This window comes from Euprymna scolopes, chromosome 19, assembly GCF_053919585.1.
Source record: "Euprymna scolopes isolate OS-2025 chromosome 19, ASM5391958v1, whole genome shotgun sequence".
Taxonomy (NCBI): domain Eukaryota; kingdom Metazoa; phylum Mollusca; class Cephalopoda; order Sepiida; family Sepiolidae; genus Euprymna; species Euprymna scolopes.
In genome coordinates this window covers 85,605,840-85,628,775 of record NC_136500.1, presented here as the reverse complement: position 1 = coordinate 85,628,775, position 22,936 = coordinate 85,605,840, and the positions used below count along the sequence as shown (strand labels likewise).

General features: G+C 37.2%; 1 protein-coding gene across 2 annotated transcripts in view; it reads right to left on the bottom strand.

Annotated features, from left to right (window-relative positions):
- LOC145239814 (MORC family CW-type zinc finger protein 3-like) overlaps window positions 1-22,297 on the bottom strand; it is a 108,325-nt gene extending 86,028 nt beyond the window's left edge. Inside the window, exons 1-2 of one of the 2 annotated variants that reach the window (XM_080103342.1) lie at window positions 22,145-22,297; window positions 19,637-19,709 (exon numbers count right to left, since the gene is read on the bottom strand). In XM_080103342.1, the coding sequence (XP_079959468.1) occupies window positions 19,637-19,709; window positions 22,145-22,180 (109 nt within the window). In that variant the 5' untranslated portion in view covers window positions 22,181-22,297. Of the gene's footprint in view, window positions 1-19,636; window positions 19,710-21,079; window positions 21,516-22,144 lie in introns of those variants that run through there. The other variant, XM_080103343.1, reaches the window with a different exon arrangement.
- Window positions 22,298-22,936: the final 639 nt, after the last annotated feature.

Here is a 22,936-nt window from a genome sequence, read left to right as displayed (position 1 = left end):
TATGTACATGCACTCATTTTTTTAGTAACACCATTTAAGGTCAACTGGAATGTGAGCTCTACCTCTAATTCCACTTTATCGCCTGTCATAGCTCGAGCTGATTTGTTCGTCTCCCGCATGGTTGGTTTCCTCAACCTTTTGCACGTCTTAAGGTTAATGATTGACAGGTCTGATCTGGAATCCAGTTGTAGATGCAGTTTTATTTGCAATGTTAACTGTGACATATTTGATCTGGTTCTTATCCGAATCCAAGTCAGATCTAGTCTGTTGGACGCTGTTCTTGTCCTTGTTCTTCCTGCACTGGATTGCTTTGTGGCCCTTCCTGCCACATTCGTTGCAGTACTTATCTTTGTAAAACATTGACTTGACCAATGTTTCCCGCTGCAGCAATAGCATCGGCTTGTAGGGGATCCGGGTCTTGTGACTGGGTGGTACTTATTAGGTGTAGTTTTCTTACTTCCAGCTTTGCTTTTTTGGAATGAATATTTTTCTGGTCTGAAGGTCATCCTAATGAATGTTGCACCTGACTCCTTGACATGTCTTGAATTGTTCCTTACGCAGACTGCCCGTTGATAATCCTCAGCTGACTTCTGGAGGGTGAGGCCCTGTTCGCTCTCAAGTCTAGAGACAACACATCGTCTAATCTCCACAGTTTTGGATGAGACTAGACCCTGCACAAAAATTAAATGCTTGAAGTCATCTGAAGTCAGACAGACGGAAATCATCGCAGTGTTTATTTACCATGGATGTGAAGGTCAGATAATCGTCGTCGTCACTTTTTTGCAGGTTAAAGCACTTCCATCTTTTATGAAAGAGCATAGTATTCGGGCTGAACAGTTCGGATAAAAGTTTGACCGCTTCAGAAAACTCCAATTCACTCGTCTTCTTGAGGAGAATATAATCCACAAGCTTGCTATGTTCTGTGGTCCCTAATTTCCTCAAAAGTAGGCAAACTTTTTTAGCGTTGCTCCACTCTTAACAGTCCACAGTGAATACGTCCTCATATCTCCAATAGAAAGCATCAAAACGTCCCATCCAACTCCGGTTGGTAGTTGAACATTTCTATAGCGCTCCATATTGTACTTTGGGAAAAAGCAAAACTGTTGCCCCGGTGTTCCGTTCTAGCGAGTATTTTTAACAATAGCTCTTCTTGTCTGTTGTTGGAGTAGCATTCTCTCCTCCAATGCTTGTTGCCTCTCTTGAAATTGTAACTGGAGCTGTTTATTACGTTCTTTTAAATTTTGCTCAGCTGTCTGTGGCTGGTCCATCTGGGCCTTGATTAGCTGTATTAATACTGCTTTAACCTCCTCCATCTTGTAATTGCTTTTCCAAGCTCCCGAAAAAAAAAAAAAAAAAAACTTTATTTCTGTTTTTTAACTGGAGAAGAGAGATAAAATAATAAAAAACAGAAAATGTCCTTTCCTTGAGTGTGTGCTTATGGGGAGGGAGCGATGTATCCCTTGCTTCTTGGTAAAAACCTTAGAGATAACCCAATATGAGGGTGGACAAAAAAAAATATTTTTACTTGCGAAACAAAAACAAAAGAAAATATACTGTGATACAATACAGTTGCAAAAGAATAAAAATAATTGCGGAATTGTCCGGAAATTAACCAAAATGGCTAGGTTTTTTTTTTTTTTAAATGTGTGTGTGTGTGTGTGTGTGTGTGTGTGTGTGCGGGACTTGTCCCCACGAGGAAGAAAAAAATTTTCACTTTAGAACACACTGTTAAAAATAGAGTAGTTCAGAAAATTTCACTCAATGAAAAAGTCTTTCCTTAAGAAATGGGAAAAACCATTCCTCTTCCATTAAAAATTTGCATAAAGTTAGCAAAAAAAAAAAAAAAAAAAAAGGCAAAAAAAACTTTTCTCTTCACTTGAAAAATGTCCGAATTTGCATAATAATGAACAGTAGACAAGTTACAATTAGAATTGTTTTGTGGTGAATTTGGGTCAACATCTTTCTTTTTTTTTTTTTGTCTTTCAATAAACAACCAAATTACTTTTTACAGCATTAACAAAAATGTGTTTGGTAGAGTTCTTTTCAATTCATATATAGAGACAAAAAGATTACTTACAATTGACTCGAGAGCTTTACCTTGTTTTTTTTTTTTGTTTTTAGAATTTTGTTTTTAGAAAGTAATTGCCAGCCAAATTCTTAGCTTGTAAATCCGAAGTTCTTTTGAAGTCAAATTAATTTCATTTTTTCCTTTTTTATGGAGTTAACCCATGTGAAGATCGAATCCGTTCGTCACCAGTTGTTATAGTGTTAAATGGTAATAAAAACAAAAGTAACATAGGACTCTTAGAAACAAACATGCATTCACATATATTACAGGCAAGGCGGGTTGAGCAATACCATTCCTAAACTGTTGGGCGTTCTTGCACACGACTTGCTTAGCCATGTACCAATCTCTGACTGCCGGGCACCGATACTTGTTACCAGAAGTGACATAATGAGAGAGTTCATTAATCCCATGGAGGGGCATCTCCAACACATATCAAGTTTTTGAGTAATATGAAAAAAGAGCTCCAAAAAGCATGTTTTTTTAGCCATAAAAGTCCTAAAGGGATGCGAACCAGAATGTTACCAGGGTCACCCATACTGAATTTATATAAAGAACAATGGCCTCCACATTTTGGCCAAGTTTCAGGAAAATCTAATGGATGAATCAAATGCTATGGGGCAAAAAGTGTAAATTTTGGCCATTGTGGGGTATTTTTGATCTCTTGAGCCCCTGGGGTCGCCAAATCCCGGTGTAAATGGATAACGATGCAGTTTCAGGCCTTAACACATGTATATTTGAGTTGACCACTGTGAAAAAACACTATAGTCAGACATATCAAGTTTTTGAGAAATATAAAAAAGAGCCACAAAAATAGGCATTTTTAGCACTTAAAATCCCCGGGAACGTGAACCAGAATTTTGTCAAGGTCACCCATACTGGATTTATATTAAGAACAATGGGCTCCACATTTTGGCTAAGTTTCAGAAAAATCTAATGTATGGATCAAAAGTTATGGGTTAAAAAGTGTCACTTTTGGCCATTTTTAACCTCTTTTGAGCCCCTAGTCATGCAACTGGAATTTTTGCAAAAATAAATTTTTTTCACGGTGCACATCTATTTGACAAAATACAGTTTGTGGCAAAATTTCAGAAAAAACTAATGGACGGTTATGTGGCAATTGTCCGGACTAACGGACGCACGCCACTGAAAACATAGGTCCCTCTTCGATAAATCGGAAGACGAATATAATTTTGATGATTTCCAATGAAAAGACATTATCGGCTGTCACTGCTAGTTCCAGGCTTTGTTTTAAAAAACACTTAGAAGTTTTTGTTGCTCTTGTCCATTGTTGATCACAATACAAGATGTAGATCGCATAACAAAGTGTAGATGTCACACCAAAGTAGATTCATGAAACGTAGATAAATCAAAATGCACCAGAATAAACAAATTGGAGCTACTATATTGCTATAGCAAATCTCATGAGAAATGATAGTTAGCAAAGGATCTGAGAAGTGGTTAAGGATTTGTAAATTCATTACCTTTTCCCAATAATCTAAACAGATTGATGCCAAGATGTATAGTGTGAAGAAAAGAATAGTGTTAGAGCCGTGCCACAGGAGGAAAACCTAGAGGCATCATCACAGTGAAAACAAGAACTTATAAAATATTGATCTGATTAAGTGTCAAAATCATGGTTGCTGATGCACAGGCAATCTTTTTCCAAAACGAGTTTGTTCGAAGAACAATATGATTAGAATCCTGCTTAAATATCCACAAGAGACAGTGGAAAAAGCGTTTTATTGGATTTGATAAAAAAAAAAAAAAGAAAGTCTTGCTGGCTTAAAAACCTAGCAGTAGATGCCAGCATATGAGCCTCTTCTGTTGGAGAGGACCTGCCACTTCAGTGACAGTCAAGGAATAAAGTTGAAACTGAAGCAATTCCTCCTGAAGATGCGTCATCCAGTATCAGAGATATTTACTGCTCAGCACGTGACAAGTGTATGATTTCCCTAACTCTAACTAACCAATTACATTAATGTCAATTTAAACGATTTTCTATTCGATAGTTTAGGATTTCAAATTCTTTTTAAATTTCAAAAGGTCTTGAAATATTTTTCAACCTGTTAAAAATAGAGTTAAATGAGCTTATAAAGAAACCAATATGCATTTAGGTGGATTTGATTTTGCAACCATTTTAAAAAAGTTTGTTTTTGTACTAAATTTTTTTTTTTCAATAGTAAAAAATAATCTGAATTACTATACACACAGATCCGAAAAAGTTGTCAAAAAACAAATATATAACAAATAAATGTTATCGAAGGCAAGATAAGTTACTTTTCTACCTAACTGGATAATTTTTTTTAGTGTTTTTATTTAATGTAACATGTTTATCAGTTCGAAAAACATACAATGTTTACCAATGTAACGAAGTAAGGGGGGTGACAACTATGTGTAACTGTTTTAGATATATAATCTGTAAAACAATATAAAAAAAAAAGAAAATGTTGTTGCTATGAATCAACTTCAGTACAAATTTAGTATATTTGAATTATAGAAAGTTGTCCCCATTTTTATGTCCCCCCCCCGTTAGAAAGTAAGACGAAACCACTTGGTTTCAAGTTGTTTATTCAAGAACCTGAGAACTCTGTGTATGTTGAAGATTAATAACTGTGTTTGAAACTCAATCGGATATTTGAGGGAAGTGATTGTTTATTTTTAGGAATGACGAAATCAACTCATGAATTGACAATTAAATATATATCTTTCAGTGAAATCATATCTGCGTCGGATTCAGAGGTCAAACTTGAAGGCTGTTATATATATATCCAAGTTAGAGAGATAAAGCGACAGAGACTGCCGGGAAGGGCAGGGGTGAAGAAGCCGACAGAGACTGCCGGGAAGGGCAGGGGTGAAGAAGCCGACAAAGACTGCCGGGAAGGGCAGGGGTGAAGAAGAGAAAGAGAGAGACTGCCGGGAAGAGGCAGGGGTGAAGAAGCCGAGAATGCCAGAGCGACAGACTCTCAGATGAAAAGATAGATGCATAGAGCCGAGGATTTTTTGAGACATGCGCATCCACCCAGACCCCCAGAGACCAACACTCAATAAGTTTGAAAGCTGACGCCTTCGACATTGTTTGTAGAACGCTAACACATCGCTTCCTTCAAAGTTCTGAAAGAGTGATAAGAACTCTACTGTTTCATTTGAATATATGGTGTGTATAATCGTTTGTCCTGTTCTTCTTTAAACTACACCACAAATCCACGGCCCTCTTTCGACGGCGTTCGTCGTTAAGAGGGTACACAACAAACTAGGTCCAGGACGTATAACTAGACGATCCACCGATAATTCAGTCACTACCTCATACCCGTAACTTAGACGGCCAAGAATTATCACCGGCAGTAGAAGGGTTCGGAGGTCGACGATCATCCGCAACAGGCGGGTGAAGGTGAGAGAGTGGGGGTGGGGTGACATGTGGAACCGTTTACCAGGATTATTGAAATCAGGAAGGTGTGTTAGCTAACCAAAAAAAAAAAAAACCAGGATGTTTACTGTTTATAACAGGTGGGACTTCCCAACAAGCGAGTCAACAAAAAGCAGCGCAGAACCAGGAATATCTCAGCAATCAGGTAGGAAAACCACTATTTTTGTTCTTTTCACTTCTTTTTGCTTTGTCATTGTTCGTTTTGGACTTCTTGTGGGCTTTTCAAAGAGCGCTTAATTGTTTTTTTTAATATGGAATCTGCTAGGGCTGCAGAGGAGTTGGGTCGCGGGATTGAAGATGATGGGTCGGCTTACCCCAAAACTTAATGTAACGGGATCCAGAATTCCACTGTTCACAGGTTTAGCTGTGGAGTTGGGACCCTGGCTCAATGCAATAGAAAAGAAAGGGCGCATCTATAACCTGCCGGGGGCCCAATATGATCTTACTGGCGTATGACTATACCGAGAATGGATTGGGGAGTAATTGGATAAGTACAGATCCCAAACCAACTGGGAGAGGTTTGAACATGACATCCAGCAGCACTTCGGTAGTCACTTGAGCCGAACAGAGGCAGCTCGAGCGCTGATAGGGGTGAAGCAGAGGGATGGAGAATCCATTGCTCACCTAGAGGGACGCATGAGCGTTCTTGCTAAGGTAGCCTACCCGGATCAAGATCGGAGAAATGATCCGGCTACCCAGGCCCAGCTGACAGAGTTCTTCACGGATGCATTGAGTAATTCTCTGTTGCATCAGGACGTGGCAAGAGCAGAACCTAACACGTTGGAGGAGGCCTTTGCACAGGCTCGACGAGCTGAAGCTCTCCTCCAGAGATTAGGAAAATTAGAGGAGAACAAGACAGACTGGTTGAAGGTCTGCTACGGATGCTGTCGACGAGGACACATCCGAGCAAAATGCCCTGAGCTTCAGAGTTGAGGGGGAAGAAGCCACGAATCCAGAACACCGGGACCCAAGGGTAGGGGGAAGATACATACCCCATCCTAACTTAAAGAGGGGTCTATTGTGCTTTGTTTGCCAGAAAGAAGGGCACAGGGCACATGAATGTAGGATTAAGGACAGAAACAATCCACCCAGAACCAAATTAAAACCCAGGAAGACCCCAACAAAGAAATCTTTAAACTAGTTAGGTTCGGCCCAGTAGCGAAAGGGCAGGTGACCCCTAGGAGAGATAGGAATGTCCGGAAAAGCATAGATGGGGCTTTAAAATTAAAATGCTATAATTGCGGAAAAGAGAGGCACTATAGTTATCAGTGCAGAGACGGGGTGCACTGTTTCAACTGTGGCCGCCCAGGACATTCAAAGAGGACCTGTATGTTGAGACCTAAGTGTTTTAAGTGCGGCAATGAGGAACACTTAATTCGGAGTTGCAAGGCAAAGGGGTTCGTACGGTGTGACGAGTGTAAGGAAAGAGGGCACACCGCAACTAGCTGTCCACTTTGGAAGAAGGAGACGTGCCAGGGGTTCGGGAAGAATGGGCATTTATGGGAAAGTCGTAGAAAGAGGAAAAGTTAAGAATCCTTCGGACAAGGATAGAGAAGGGATTAAGTTATGTCAAATATGATCCGAAGATGACTAACTCACCTGCAATATTGATGTAGAGGGCGAAACGCTCAGAGCACTGATAGACACCGGATCGGAAATTTCAGTCATTAGTTCGTTAGAGTTGCAAAGACTAAGACTCCCCGCCGACCGATTTATGCCAACTAAGGTGAACGCGTTTCAAGCAGATGGGGGTAGATTCAGGTTAGATTGGATGCTGGAAATGAAGATAAAAGTGGAGGAGACCGAGACATCCCACACACTGTATGTAGCACCAAAAATGACCCACGACGTGATACTGGGAGGAGACTGGCTAAGACAGAGGAACGCCGTATTAAAATTCGACCCTCCAAAGTTAGTCCTTGGGGAGGAAGAAATTATTTTAGGTAGCACGATGCTCACTCGAGTGGACCTCGTGTCTCGTGAAGATTTAAAAATTCCACCTAGAACAGCGGTGACGAGCTGGGGTGAGGTAGAAGGGGCTATAAGGGATAACAAAGCCGTTTATCAGGTGTTACCCCTTCCCCACATAGAAGAGGACGAGGACGTGACAGTGTTACCAGCATTAGTGCAGGAAGGTCAGGCGCAGAATTTTCCAGTAGTTGTAGCAAATACGAGTCTAAAGACAGTTAATATTAAATCAGGAACTAAGTTGGGCAGAGCTTCAGTGTTAACATTAAAAACTAGGGTGAGGTGCGAAGAAATACCTGTAGAGAGCGAAGCAATTAGTGACAAGGTGGAATTAGACTGTCCTGACCAATACCGAGAAAGATTAGGAAGACTAGTTAAAGCTAATAAGCGAGTGTTAGCTAAGTCAGATAAGGAGTTAGGTAATACACGTACAGTAAAAATGTCGATTGACACGGGAGACCATCAACCAATAAAGATGAGGCCGTACAGAACGCCTATTTGGAAGAGAGAGTTGGTTGAGAAAGCAGTGAAGGAGATGGGAGAGGCTGGAATTATCGAGCCGTCTCAATCATCTTGGGGTTTTCCAGTAGTAGTAGTGGAGTAAAAGGACGGAGGAAATAGATTCTGTGTAGATTTTAGAGAACTTAATAAGATAACAAAATCTACTGCTTATCCCCTGCCCTTGATAGACGATATTTTAGCGATGCTGGGGAAGCTACATGTTTTTCCTCCTAAGACTTAAGATCAGGTTACTGGCAAGGGGCAGTAAATGAGAAGGACAAACCTAAAACGGCTTTCTGTTGTCACATGGGATTGTTCCAGTTCCGTGTCATGCCATTTGGGCTAGCAGGAGCTCCTGGTGCTTTTCAATCATTAATGGCAATAGTGTTGAGGGGATTTGAACATTTTGCCATGGCATATTTGGATGACATCTTAATCTTCTAAAAAACCCCGGAAGAACACTTTAAACATTTACAGGCTGTGTTAGATCGTCTGAAATATCATGGCTTGAAATTGAAGATCGAAAAGTGTCAATTTATGAGAAAAGAGACTAAATATTTAGAATTCATCATAGACCAATCTGGAGTAAGGCCAGATACTGATAAAATAAAGATCATAAGGGCAATGCCAGAACCTCAAACAGTTAGACAAGTTAGAGCATTTATAGGGACTGTAGGTTATTACAGAAGGTTCTCTAGAATAGCTATACCGCTAATTAATCTAACAAAAAAATATGCTAGGTTCAATTAGACCGAGGCATGTCAGAAAGCATTAATTACGTTAAAGGCGGAGCTGACCTCCATTCCTTTATTGATTTATCCTGATTTTAACAAGCCTATGGTCCTATATACGGATGCTAGTGATACGTGTATCGGAGCTTGCTTGACTCAGCCATATGAAGAGGCAGAAGCTGTAATCCCAGGAATAAAGGATGAAATGCCTATTTACTTTCTCTCTCACAAGTTAACAAAGGCCCAACAGAAGTGGCCCGTGATTGAAAAAGAGGCGTACGCTTTGCAAAAGCTGCATTTTTATTTGGCGGGCGCGACGTTCGTAATAAAATCTGATCATCGCCCATTACAGTACTTGTTCGATGCTGAATGGAAGAATCGAAAGGTGCAACTGTGGGCTATGCAACTGAGTGGCTACGGCTGTAAGATAGAATACCTGTCCGGAAAAGAGAACACGTGTGCAGATTTATTATCTAGAATTCCCGAAGCGGTAGGGGAAGAAGCTGACGCTAGTGATCAGAATCTAGTTAATGATAATAACTATAGAATCTGCGTACTCAACTCTCAGCAATTGCCGAATAGGCCCTTGGAGATGGAAGATGAAATAGAGCCAGAAGAAAATGACTCAAGACGATTCCGATAAGATTGGGTGGAAATCGATAGACCTGAAACTACTTAAGTTAGAAGCGAGCCGGGAAAAAGAGTATAGCGAACTTAAGAAATTGCTAGTAGAAGGGAAATTACCGCTTTCAAAATCGAGAAAATACCTGTTGGAAGATGATCAGGTATACTATGTAAATGGAGAAGAAAAGAACCCAATGTTACGCTTGTATGTCCCGGATGGCCACGTGAGGGCCAGTGTAGTGCAGGTAGCACATGATGGGTTAGGTCATGTAGGTATTGATAAGACTTACTCGCTTTTAGCAAAGAAATACTATTGGCCGGGTATGTATAAACATACCCACTCCTATGTGACGGAATGTGTCACTTGCCAGAAGCGGGCTGTTAAGGGCGCTAAGACACCCCTAATGGAGACTGATATTCCATCATATCCGTTTGAGAAGTGGAGCATGGATGTTTCAGGACCATATAATAGTAGTAACAAGGGAAATAAGTATATAGTCAGCATGGTCGATTGGTTAACTGGCTGGGTAGAGGCATTCCCTGTGCAAAGGAAGGATGGACAAACCATGGCGGAGATACTTATGAATGAAATTTTCCCTAGGTATGGTGTCCCACGTATGTTAGTGACAGACAATGGCAGAGAATTTGTAAATACCACTATAAGGGAGGTGACGGGATATTTAGGAGTGAAACATATCACCACCTCTCCATACCACCCCCAGAGCAATGCTAAAGTAGAAAGATTCCATAGGTTTTTGGGAGATACGCTGTCGAAGTTATCAGAGGACGAAGTCGAAAATTGGGACTTGTTCTTGAATCAGGCCTTAGCAGCGGCCAGATTTTCACATAACAATACGACTAAATTCTCTCCATATTACCTGGTGCACAGTAGAGATGTAGTGTTACCATTAGATAATCTACTACCAAAAAAAAAAAAAAGGTATACTGGGGAAGAAAATCATAAAAAAATGATCGAGCAGCAGCATTCTCTGTTTAGTGAAGTGCGTCGAAGGATTAACTCAGCACAGAAAAAGCGTAACAAAAGAGTCAACGATGGAAGGGTTAAGAAAACATATGGAGTTGGCGACCTGGTATACTACAGAGCACAGGTTAGAAAAGGAAAATTAGATCCTAGATGGAAATCGTACTATAGGATAGTAAAACAAACGGGACCGGTAACATAAAATATGGGATCAACTGACAAATAAAACGAAGAGGGTTCACGCGTCAGATAGACTGATATACTGATAGATCCGGAAGGAGATCGGGAAGATCCGGATAGGTGGGCTGATGATGAGATAGCAGTTGGACGGGAGTTAGAGGTAGAATTTGAGGAAGAGGATACGGACTTGCTGACGGAGACAACAACTACACCCCCAGATTCGGAAGGTTGGGAATCTGAAGATGACATTCCATTGTCAGTACGGAGAGATAGGGAAGCTGGTAAGGAGAATAGGGCTGATGAATTAGAGAGCAATACGATTCCGTCGACACAGCCCCCAGAAGTAATAGGCGATGTGATGGGACCTAGACTTCTGAGAAGCAGCATAAACCGACCTATCAATGTTATCTCAAAACGAGGGGAAATGAAAGATAGTTATAAAGAAGATGAAGACAAGGAAAATCCAATTAATTCTATCGTAAAGTTATTTGGGGAACGAAATTGAATAATTGAAATAAAAATTGAATAAATAATAAAAGAGCTCTACTATGTGTACTTGTAGGATACGTCGCCTGATAGTGATGATGGTAATGATGGCTGGTTGGACAGTAGCGCTGCGCCACACCCACAGCACAATATTTAAGAAGACCAGCGAGGTGACAATTACGCGCTCCAAGTGGATCTTGACATTCGTCATCGATCTAGGAGCATATCGGAAGGTTCAAAGGGAACTAAAACACGAAGTTGACTTAGCGATGGACTTAAATCGACAATTGCAGAAAAATCAATCAAAACTAGGGACAGATTCCGATCCAGTGTTATTTGTATCACTAGGAGGACGATTAGTTAAGATGAAGCAAAGACTCCGATATGTTGGAAGATATTTCAGGGATATTGGATTATTGGCAACAGAAGGGACCCAAAAACGAGTTAGAGATCTATACTACCTTTCGTAGGTAAAGCACTACACGTATTATTTGGTACAGTATCAGAAAGTGACACAGAGGCATTAAGAAAATATATAAGCAGTTTAGAGGAAAATCAATAGAAGATAAAGCATGTCGTAGGGGAAAGTTTATCAATAATGAACGTTACTAGATATGAACTAACAGAACAGACAAAGAATTAACTGGCTATCTCATACGGTCACAAGCCTAAATGGAAGTTTGACTTTTTTGGCTGGAAGAATAAGTACCGTAGAAGCTGTAATTGGGCAAATACTGGAATTGCTGATGATGACAAACCAACTCGACTCATCAATTCAGTTATTGACATTGGCGATGGAACATGTTAGGACACAATTAGATTTACTTTGATTAGCGCACATGTCACCGAGCATCATACCTCCCAAAGAATTAAAAACAATACTCGGGATGATTCAGTCAGACTTGCCGCATGCTTTACGCTTACCAGTAGATCCAAAGAAGAGTCTATGGGAATATTATAAAGCCTTAAGTTGTGCTACAATTATGGAAAATGATAAGATTTATGTAATGGTTGAGTTACCTTTGTTGAGTGGAGAGCGATTTCGAGGTGTTTAACGTAATTAACTTACCGATACCGTTTCCTAATAACGTCACTGGGGAAGGGGCAGTAGCAAGATACAAAGTTGAGACGGAAGGAATAGCTTCTAACCCCGCCCAAACCAAATTCATAGTGTTGTCGCCTAGCGAAGCACTAGCATGTAGCATGAATGCACTGAAAGTTTGTGCAGTAAAAAGTCCCATCTATGCAACCAACGGACACAACTTATGCGTCATTCAATTATTTCAAGGTAATGAGGAGGGAATCGATAAATACTGTGGAGCCGAGGTGTCGATGGATACACTCACCCCCCCAAGCTATACATCTATCGGATGGTGTTTGGGCAGTGGCCTCAACTAGTAAGCGAAGGTTGACGAAAGTCTGCAAGGGACGGCAACAAGGTGAAGTACTTATTCATCCACCTATGACCATTATAGATCTACCTATGAGTTGTGCAGCAGTCAGCCCAACTCTGGAGATCTTGCCATCCTATAAACTTACAGAGAAGTTTGAGCTTCGGAATGACTTTCTGTCATTAATTAAAATACCGCGTGTAAAGTGGTTGGAAGTATGGACCCCTATCACTAAGGAATTTCCGAAGATAGAAGCTCGCGAAATTCCACCTCTTCTGAGACCGGTCGGAACGACTTATGAGCGAGTTAGTAGATGAGTTACGAACAGTGAAGAGTAATAACGAACGAGAAAAATGGCGATGGGAAGAAGTAAATAAATGGTTATATCCTATGATAATCATCTTGATCGTGATGATAATAGCTTTTCTAGTGTATGGGAAAAGGAGAGTAAACCGCATCAACAGCATACTAAGGGCTAGAAAAGATGCTAATAAAATAGATGAGGATGAGGGTAACCTTCAATTAGAGCGCTTAAAAGGAACAGTCCATTCGATGTTTGAAATGAATAGGGATGAGCATGAAGTGAAGAACACTATCGTGGTTTCTGATAATACCACCAGTCCTGATCAATCAAGGGCCAAGAATTATCACCGGCAGTAGAAGGGTTCGGAGGTCGACGATCGTCCGCAACAGGCGGGTAACAACCAATGTATTTGAAAATTGCAAATGGCGGGGCATTTTCTGGTAAACACAGTAAGTTTGGGAAAATGAGTTAAAACTAAGAAAATACACAAAATACTGTTAAAAACCCACCGAATATATTTCAGCCTATGCCATGGAAACATTATGCGAGTTTCTAACAATATGTTTGCTAGTTTTTTAGTTTTAACTCATTTTCCCAAGCTTACCGTGTTCACCAGAGTGCCGCCGCCATTTGCAATTTTCAAATACATCGGTAAACACTATGTTTTTCGAGCTGAATAAACATCTTACATTAAATAAAAACACTAAAGAAATTATCCAGTTAGATAGAAAAGTAACTTATGTTGCTTTTGATAACATTTGTTATATATTTGTTTTTTGACAACCTTTTCGAATCTATGTGTACAGTAATACAAACTCTAAAAAATAAAAAAATAAAGACGTGTAAGTCTACTAGTTTTGAAAAACACACAGAAGTAGTCACACAATTTTATTGATAGAGATTGCGGGTATGGAAAAACAAGGTTGTACATTTTCATATGAAACAATTGTCAAAGTTTAAAGGGAGAAAAAAAAAAAAGTATAGAACTAAAAAAACTAAGTTCGACATTTTTGTAACGGTAGGCACAGAGAGAGAGAGAGAGAGAGAGAGAGAGAGAGAGAGAGAGAGAGAGAGGAAAAAGATTTGTTACGATAATTTAAAATTGTTATACATGAACGAATCAGTTCATATACATTTTTAACAATATTATTCAAGTTTTGAAAGAAAAACTTCATTGACAAATCTTGAATAATTATTTCACGTTATTTATTTTATTTTTTTTGTTTGACAAGAGGAACCCGTGGGGAAAAATGTTTTCTTTTGGCTTGGATAATCCATAATATGATAGAAAGTAAGGGTCTGTTTAACAAATGACCGAGATGAGAAAAGTGTCAAAGAAACAAATATATAAAAGCAATTTATGAATTAAAGTTTGAGTATTGTGGTTCCACTGGTTCATTTGTGTTTCTAAACAAAAGCAAAACAACATTTTTCTGTAGCGACACCGTCATATAAAAGAACCGCATTTTCTTTTACTAACGTTTCATTAATATATCAAACTAGGTATTATTATTATTATTATTATTATTGGTAAAAAAAATAAAAATTTAATTTAGGGCAAGTTTTAACTCTGGCATATAAACGAAAGTTTTCATCTCATCGTATTTCGGTAATTTATTGCATTAAAGGAAAAATGCGAATACATTTCAAAGTGAAGCTAAATAAAATGTCACGAGTAAAAAAAAAAAAAATAAAAAAATAAAAAATTAATTAAAGTAATGAAAAAATGTTCAATAAATAAGTATTAAAAAAGTAACTAAAATGTATAGAAACCAGCACCAGCAGTATATACCCTGCGTTGTGCCGTTGTCCTGGTGTCTTAAACTTTTTTTTCCGCTTTAAAATGTGTTTTAACCAAATTATTTTTTAAATAAGGTTTTTGAAAGTTAATTCTAATTATTACGATAATGTTCGGTCATAAAATTATAAGGGTGTTTATTCCAAAAGCCGTTCTTAACATGGGGAGGTTGAAAATAAGAAAATGCCTTTCGGAATAAGCATCTAGCCCCCACATGTTAAGAACAGCTTTCGGAATAAACACCCTTTGCCGTTTGAACAACTAGTGTACATTGACCAATTTTGTTAATGGTAATATTGCTTAACTTCTAAATACTAAATATAAATAACTTCGGAAACTCCAATCTTTTCATAGTTGCTAGTACGAAGAAAAAAAGAAGAAAAAAAAACAAATATGTCACGGTAAAATGTTGGGTGGGTTTCTAATAGTATTTTGTATAATTTTTTATTTTTAAAGCATTATCAACACTTTAAATATTTAGATGTCAATTCGCGGCCATTTTTCTTGTTCTCACCTAACGCTCGTGCTCGACGCTATATGATTTTTCGAACCGAATAAACTTTTTAAAGCATGTAAAACCACAAATTTTCCAGATAGGTAGAAGAGTAACTTAGCTTGCCTTTGATAACATTTATTTGTTATATAATCGTTTTTTGACCATTTTTTTCGTACTTCTACGGATTGTAAAACATACCCGAATTTTTAAGTCAGTTTAAATTACTTTACATTCAGCAGCTCAAATGCTTTCAAATTTTAAAGTAAAATTCTTTTTTTTCTTTTCAATTAGTGATAAAACATTAAAGAGGCTGAATTTTTTGTATCGTTATTTTGCAATAAAATCTTTTTTTAAATAGGATTTAAAAGAAACTGTTTTATTTTAATTTAATTTTTAAAAACAAATGTTCCATTTAGAATTAAAAAAAAATTAAAATGTTAAATTATTAATAAAACTACGCTGACACAAAAACACATGTGAACTGAAGTGGTTATAAAATTTTATTCATATTAGAAACATTTTTAGAGAAAAATACCTTGTCGACTTCCGTTTTAGGCAGTCAAGTTAAAGTATTTTATTTGTCCCCCCCCCCCCGGTTTTAAAGAAATAAAATAAAAAATAATGCAACTATTGGATAAAAAAGTTGATAAATAAACGGTACTTGTGCACTTATTGAACCGTACTGAAATAATAATGTTATTATTTAGAAAGCCATTCTTAACATGAGAGGGTGTTTTGTAACTATTCTGTACTTTCACCTAACAATTTAATAATAAAAAAGGGGTTTGTATTACTGTACACAGATTCGAAAAAGTTGTCAAAAAACAAACATATAACAAATAAATGTTACCAAAGGCAAGATAAGTTACTTTTCTACCAAACTGGATATATTTTTTGTGTTTTTATTCAATGTAACATGTTTATTCAGCTCGAAAAACATACAATGTTTACCGATGTATTGGAAAATTCAAGATGGCGTCTGATTCTCTCTTTAACACGGTAAGTTTGGGAAAAGGTGTTATAAATACAAAACTATACAAAATACTATTAAAAACCCGCCGAATATATGTCAACCTATGTCACGGTAACATATTAAGCGAGTTTTTAACAGTATTTTATCCGGTTTTTTATTTATAACACCTTTTCCCAAACTTACCGTGTTAAAGAGAGAATCAGACGCCATCTTGAATTTTCCAATACATCGGTAAACACTATGTTTTTCGAGCTGAATAAACACGTTACATTAAATAACAACACAAAAAATATATCCAGTTAGGTAGAAAAGTAACTTATCTTGCCTTTGGTAACATTTATTTGTTATATATTTGTTTTTTTGACAACTTTTTCGAATCTATGTGTACAGTAATACAAACCCTAAAAAAGATATAGTAAAACTGATTTAACTTGAAAATACTATTAAATATATACTAAAAATATCGTGGTTCAATAAGTGCATAAGCACCCGTAAAAATATTTAAAAAAAAAAAAATGGAGTGTTCAGTTCAGTACTAGGGAGTGCTTAGAGTACCCTTTCCTGCCTTATGGTTATCCATTTTACCACCGACCAGACTAAACATGGCTTAATTTCGGTGATCACAGAAATTAAGCGACGTTGAACGTAGTCAGTGCTAAAATGAATGACTATTTGGGAATACCAGGTGTGTACTCTCTGCTTATTTCGACATTTCCAGTCGTTCTTTCCAAACAGAGCTAATTCAAGAGAGGTGCAGTTCGAGATTGCGTAACCTTTGTAGGGGATATTCATTGTCTCTTAAAAATGGAGACCATGCATGTGAGAGAACTTAAATTGGAACTCTCAAATATTCTAGTTTTAAATTTTTTGATTTCATTCTCAATCCTCTCGTAAGGTTCATCTTCCAACTAACAATTATTTCACCTCATTAACCCCTGTCCTCAAGTGGCGTTTGGCCTTGATAAATGATCACACATAAATAAAAATACACGGATTATGCTAAGTATCTATTTTATATTTCTCTTAGTTGGTCTGCATGATCTGTTTTACTTTTTCTCGGAAAACTACGATCTGCTTGCAATTTTGGTACTAGTGCACTTATTGATCTGTGCTGAAATAATAACATTATTTAAAAAGTCATTCTTAACATGGGGAGGGGAGGGTGTTTTGTACCTATTCTGTACTTTAACCTTACAATTGAATTAAAAAAAACAAAAAACATCATAGAACTTTAACTAAACTTGGAAATATGATTTAAAAAATAGTGCGGATCAGTAAGTGCACTAGTGAGACAGGCTCGAAGGTGCAGTAAACTGCAAGCTAAATGCACCCAACAAAATAGCCACTGACAGAGGGAACATGCGACCGAGAAAGAGGTGGCGGTGGGGCGAACAACAGGCGTAGAACAAAAAACCCAGTTGTAAACGAGCGGAAAAAAAAAAAAAGGAGATAAGGCCATAATGGTATTTGTAAAGGACACCTCTTTTGGCCAAGAGAGCGGTAGGCACTAATCGACCATGACAGCCGAGGCACCATCGCCAAAGACATGGGTGGCGGAAGGGTACCAATGAAATTACAATTTACAAAGCGATCATTGTTGGCTGCTCCCTGGTGGGTAAGTGGCCTCTATTGAAAAGGTGGCCTTTGTGGAATTGGATTTAGTTCAGTTTTATGATCCCTCAAAGTTAATTGAACGAGACCATTCTGGTTTTAATGGCCTGTCAAATTCCATTAGGCACACGCCGGCCAAGATTGGGGGTCCGCCTATTCTACTCAATTGCCAACAGAAGAAAACAGTCCCATTTTTTGGGTATAGGTCGCCTGGTGAAGATTTGAGTGACAGTGGTTCCGGCATCCTGATTGGCTAAAGGGCCGAATCAGAGAAAAAAAAGAAGATCAGGAGAAGGCATAATTCACGCCCCCACAATATAAGCAGCGAGTTTTGAGCGCAAAAAGAGAGAGAGAGAGATTTGCTCCCCTGGGTCCGAACGAGCGAAAAAACCGACTGCCTCATCGATTGACTCTGTCACGTAGTTATTTAGTTTTATCGAAGAAAAAAAAAAAAAAAAGAACATTGCAGTTAACAAATGGCCAGTCCCTAACTTAATAGTGAATTACGAAACGTACGATTGTAACCTTTATGAATAACAAGGAATTTTGCACAAGAAAAAACAAATATCGACTTGTCTTTTTAATTTGTTTTGCATGATTGCAGGAGCGCTTGACGAGTCTATTTCAGGTTACTGGCCGCTGACATTTGACACGGAGACCAACAATCGGGGAACATTCCACCACTAGACGACACGCGGGTGACGTAAGTGTCACACTAGCACCGAAATTTTGTATGTGCCTTTGTTATGATACGGCGTAGTGAACTAAGTATCACAGTATCCGTTCAATACACAGTTATGGATTAATAAGAATAATACAAGAATGAGCAAAAATGTAACTATATTCAACCATCAAATTAGCATAAAGCACTTATTCTAAGACAAGGGGATAGAACTTTTGCCCGCTTTTAAAAGGCTAAAAAGTCGGTACTAGTGCATATATGTTACCGCCATGAAATAACATTTAGAAAGACATTGTAAACATGGGGCGGAGAGGGTGTTTTGTAACTATTCTGTACTTGCACCTAACAATTTAATGAACAGAAATATCGTAAGAATTGAATTCCACTCGGAAGTACTATTTAAAAAATATCGCAGCAACATAGATGCAAAAAAAAAAAAAAAAAAAAAAAAAAAAAAAAAAAGTCTCGTTACAAATAATCAGCGTCAACATGATCAATGTTGGTGTGAAACTGTCACCATAAAAATTTGAACCTGTAAGTGTAAACAATAAGTTATTTGTTTTTATTTGAAGAAATAAAAAGCGCTCGATATCAAGAGAAAGCGTATTGTTTCGATGAAAGCAAAAGTTACTGCAATGAACAAGTGGTGTAATGAAATTAACATTCTTGGAGAAAAAAAAAAAAAAAAAAAAAAATACGGTACTTCTGCACTTTATGGATCATGCTGAAATAATATTTAGAAACCCGTTCTTAACATGGGGAGGAGAGCTTTGTTAACTATTCTATACTATATATTTACTATACTTATGCACTTATGTTACCGTGCTGAGCTAACATTATTTAAGCCATTTTTAAGACAGGGAGGGTAATTTGTAATTATTTTGTACTTTCATCTAACAATTCAATGGAAAAAGATATCAAACCCCGAATTAATTCGAAGATACTATTAAAAAAGTATTTACGTAAGTGCATAAGCACCCAATTTAATAAACAAAAAGACATTGTAAAAACTGAATTTAACTTGGAAACTTCTGCAGAATACGGACCATACTATTTTTTTTTTTTTTAATATATAGATAGATTTAAATTAAATTCAAATTTTCATCGTATCTTTTGTTTATTAATTTGTTAGATAAAAGTACAGAATGATTCCTACCCCCCACCCCCGGTAAAAATACTTTCTAAATAATAACGTTATTATTTCAGCACAGTCCGGAAATCCTACCTACAAAAAAAAAAAAAAAAAACACGATCCATAAACTGCAGAAGTACCTGGTACCAAAATAGAATTATTTTATTTTTTTTTTTATAGAAAAAAAGTTTTTTAAATGCTGTTAAATAAACACAAAATATACATAAATTATAATATCGTTATTTAATAAATAGAAAAAAAAGGGGGAGAAATACATAAACTTACCGATAAGTTCGGCAATAGCACTGAAAGTCCAAGTGTGACTTGTCGAATTGGCGTGGAGAAAGGATGGGCTCACCTGAAAAATTAGTTTATTATTAATAATAACCGGTAAAAATATTTTATTTGATAATTACTGCTAATCTATAGCGAAATCATTTTTTTTTAAAACTATGTGAATAACAAAACTAACGAAGATGACAAGAAAATGGTCAAGCGAAAGTTGAGAGGCAGAAGAAGTTGACTCAAAAGTAAAAGTTTAAATACGATTAAAAAGTTAATGAATATGAAATACTTTAATAGTTGAAACGTCCGTGTGTATTTTATCTATTAGGTTGTTTGTTCACTTGGTTTTAAATCGACACCGTTTATTTTTAATTTAGTTTTAAAAGAAATGTTTTTAGTACTTGTGCAAACCGCGTTGAAATAACAATTTAGAAACCCATTTTTTTAATTTTGAACATGAGGGGGAAGGTATTTTGTAGTTATTCTGTACTTTCACCTAACAATTTGGTGTTTATGCATTTATGTTACAGCGCTATTTTTTTTAAATAGTATTTTTGAGTTGAATTCAATTTTTACGACATATTATAATTGTTAGGTGAAAGTACAGATTAGTTACAAAACACCCTCCCCATTTTAAGAATAAATTTCTAAATAATAACGTTATTATTTCAGCACAAGTTACCAATAATTTAATAAAAAACAAAATCGTAAAAATGGAATTTAACTAAGTTACTATTAAAAAGACAGCGCGGTAACTTAGATGCATAAGCGCCATGTTTATTTTTTTTTTTTCGATACTCATACAGAGTGATCCGTGCTGAAATAATAACGTTATTATTGAAAAAGCCATTCTTTACATGGGGAGGGGAAGGTGTTTTGTACCTATTCTGTACTTTAACCTTACATTTGAATAAAAAAAAAAAAAATCTTTAATTAAACGTGGAAATACGATTTAAAAAATAGCGCGGATCACTCTCTGCATTAGGACCTCTTTTTCCATAAAATAAGTGTTTATATACTTTTATTTTCACGGTGAAAAGAAGATCGTTATTATTATGATTAAATTTTCAGTTGTTGCAAGGAACCGGCACCCAGAAGATTTCGAGTATTGACAGCGAATTCAGACTGGTCCTGGAAATGGCTGAAACACTTTACGATTTGAAAGCAACCTTTCCGAAAAAAAATTTTTTTTTTTTAAGGGGACTATTTTTTAGCCTTAACATACTTAGGGTCGCGTGTCTGTTTATATTACTTCTTGTGGCTTGCAAATCGTAGACGGTTTCGATCATTTCCAGGACAGACACAAGATTCTTTAATAATTGGAACCGACTCCGAAAACACTGAAATATTTTGTGTGTCTATTCTTTACAAGCACCGAATTTTCTTTTAAAACATGCCTTCGTGTTTATATCAGAGTAGAGTAACTGTTCCTTTCAAACTCACGAGAGGGAGGAGGACATCCTCCCGAGCAATAAGTCCTCCTTCGGGAGATCGAATCTGTTTATTGTCAGTTGCGTCATGACCGGGGGACGCCGACAAGTTTAAACAAAATCTTTTTCTTTTTTTTTTTTTTTTTTACTCGTTTTCAGAGTGACCATTATTGGTGTGTGCGGGGAAGGCACACTCCCCATTTTAAACTCGACCTTGTGTCACATCAGAAATTGATGGAGGTGATAGCGAGTGGAGTAGGGATATTTGGTTCCGTGTTCAGTGCTCCCAAGTATTTTCCTCATTCAAGAGGAGAGGGGAGATCGGATTATTGACGATCGCGTTCTGGATACCAAGAAATATTAATCTCGGCAAATTTTTCAAACATGTAAAATTCCCGGTAAATTTTTACGACATGCCCCAGCGTCTTATAAACACCCCAACCTCCCCATGTTGAGAATGGCTTTCGGAATAAACACCTCCCAACCACGAAAGCTGTTCTTAATATGGGGAAGTTGGGAATGGTGTTTATTCCGAAAGCCGTTCTTAACATGGCGTGTTTATACTACGCTGGGGCAGGTTGTAAAAAAAAAAATACCGGGGGTGTTTATATTACGCTGGGGCAGGTCGTAAAAAAAAAAAAAAAAAAATATATATATATATACCGACCCCCCCCCCCTCCTCGCCTCAAGAGGCGGGAGGGGGGATTTGGGTTCTCCTCTCGTTAATCTGAGACCTCGTGTTTTAACATTGCTGCAGTAAGATATATACATAGAATTGTATGTACAAACAATAAGTTTTTTTTAACATGCATTAAAAATGAAAGTAATAAAGTTAAGCTGAAAATAAAACAAATAATAAACAACAAAAAAAAACTTTGTTATGTTTTGAAATTAAATATATACTATAATATACAAAGATAATTTTCTTTGTTCCGCAGTTGAAGCATTAAAACGGACGCTTAATGAAATAAAGTAATTGTTTTTATACACATATATAGTACAAGTGCTAAGACTTTCAACAATAACAAAAGAAGTATTAAACTCGTTTGAAAGAGAAAAAATAACTGGTAATATTTACTTTGCTAAGTTGTATCCCTTGAGTAGGAGCGGCCATCTTGCGCTGGTTGTGGCGCGGTGTTGTTTGTGATGTCCGCTCTTCACTCCTCCTTTCGCTGAAGAGTTCCACTAACTTAGCCGGTACCCCCGCACCTCGCACCTGCCACTCACGCTATGGCTAAGCGATGAGGGGGGGGGGCAACAACTTCTTTAGGTGGTTTCCTTTTTCTTCCCCCGATTTCTCCTTTTTTTTTTTTCGCCAACTCTTCCTAAGTCTCGTCATACCCTTTGTGAAATTAGCCACCCTTTAAAAAAATATTTAAATGCATAAATGGAGTAGAAAAGTAAATTGAGGATATTCGATTAAGTAGTATAGAGATGTTGGGGAAATCTTTTCTCTCTTAGAAAGGTCTTCATTCATTTCTCATAACGTCCCCTAGGGTGTCTAAATGAGGAGAGTAGAGATAAATCGCTCTCAATGTGAGTTAAGAAATGAGGAAATAGGAGAACCAGATGTAAAGGGTGGCCCATTTAAAGTAACCAGAATAATAGTCTACGCAACGCAACGCACTATATATATATATATATATATATATATATATATATATATATATATATATATATATATATATATATATATACTAGCACGTTGCTTGGTCGTAAATTACGCTTAAATATGATATTTTAATTTATGCAAATTTCGTATTCTTTATTATAGAGCCAATTTACTATTGGTTATTATATTGTACCCAATATATAATAGGGATTTCAAAAGTAATAATAAAAAAAAAAAAACTCGGGTGTTGTCAGCTAG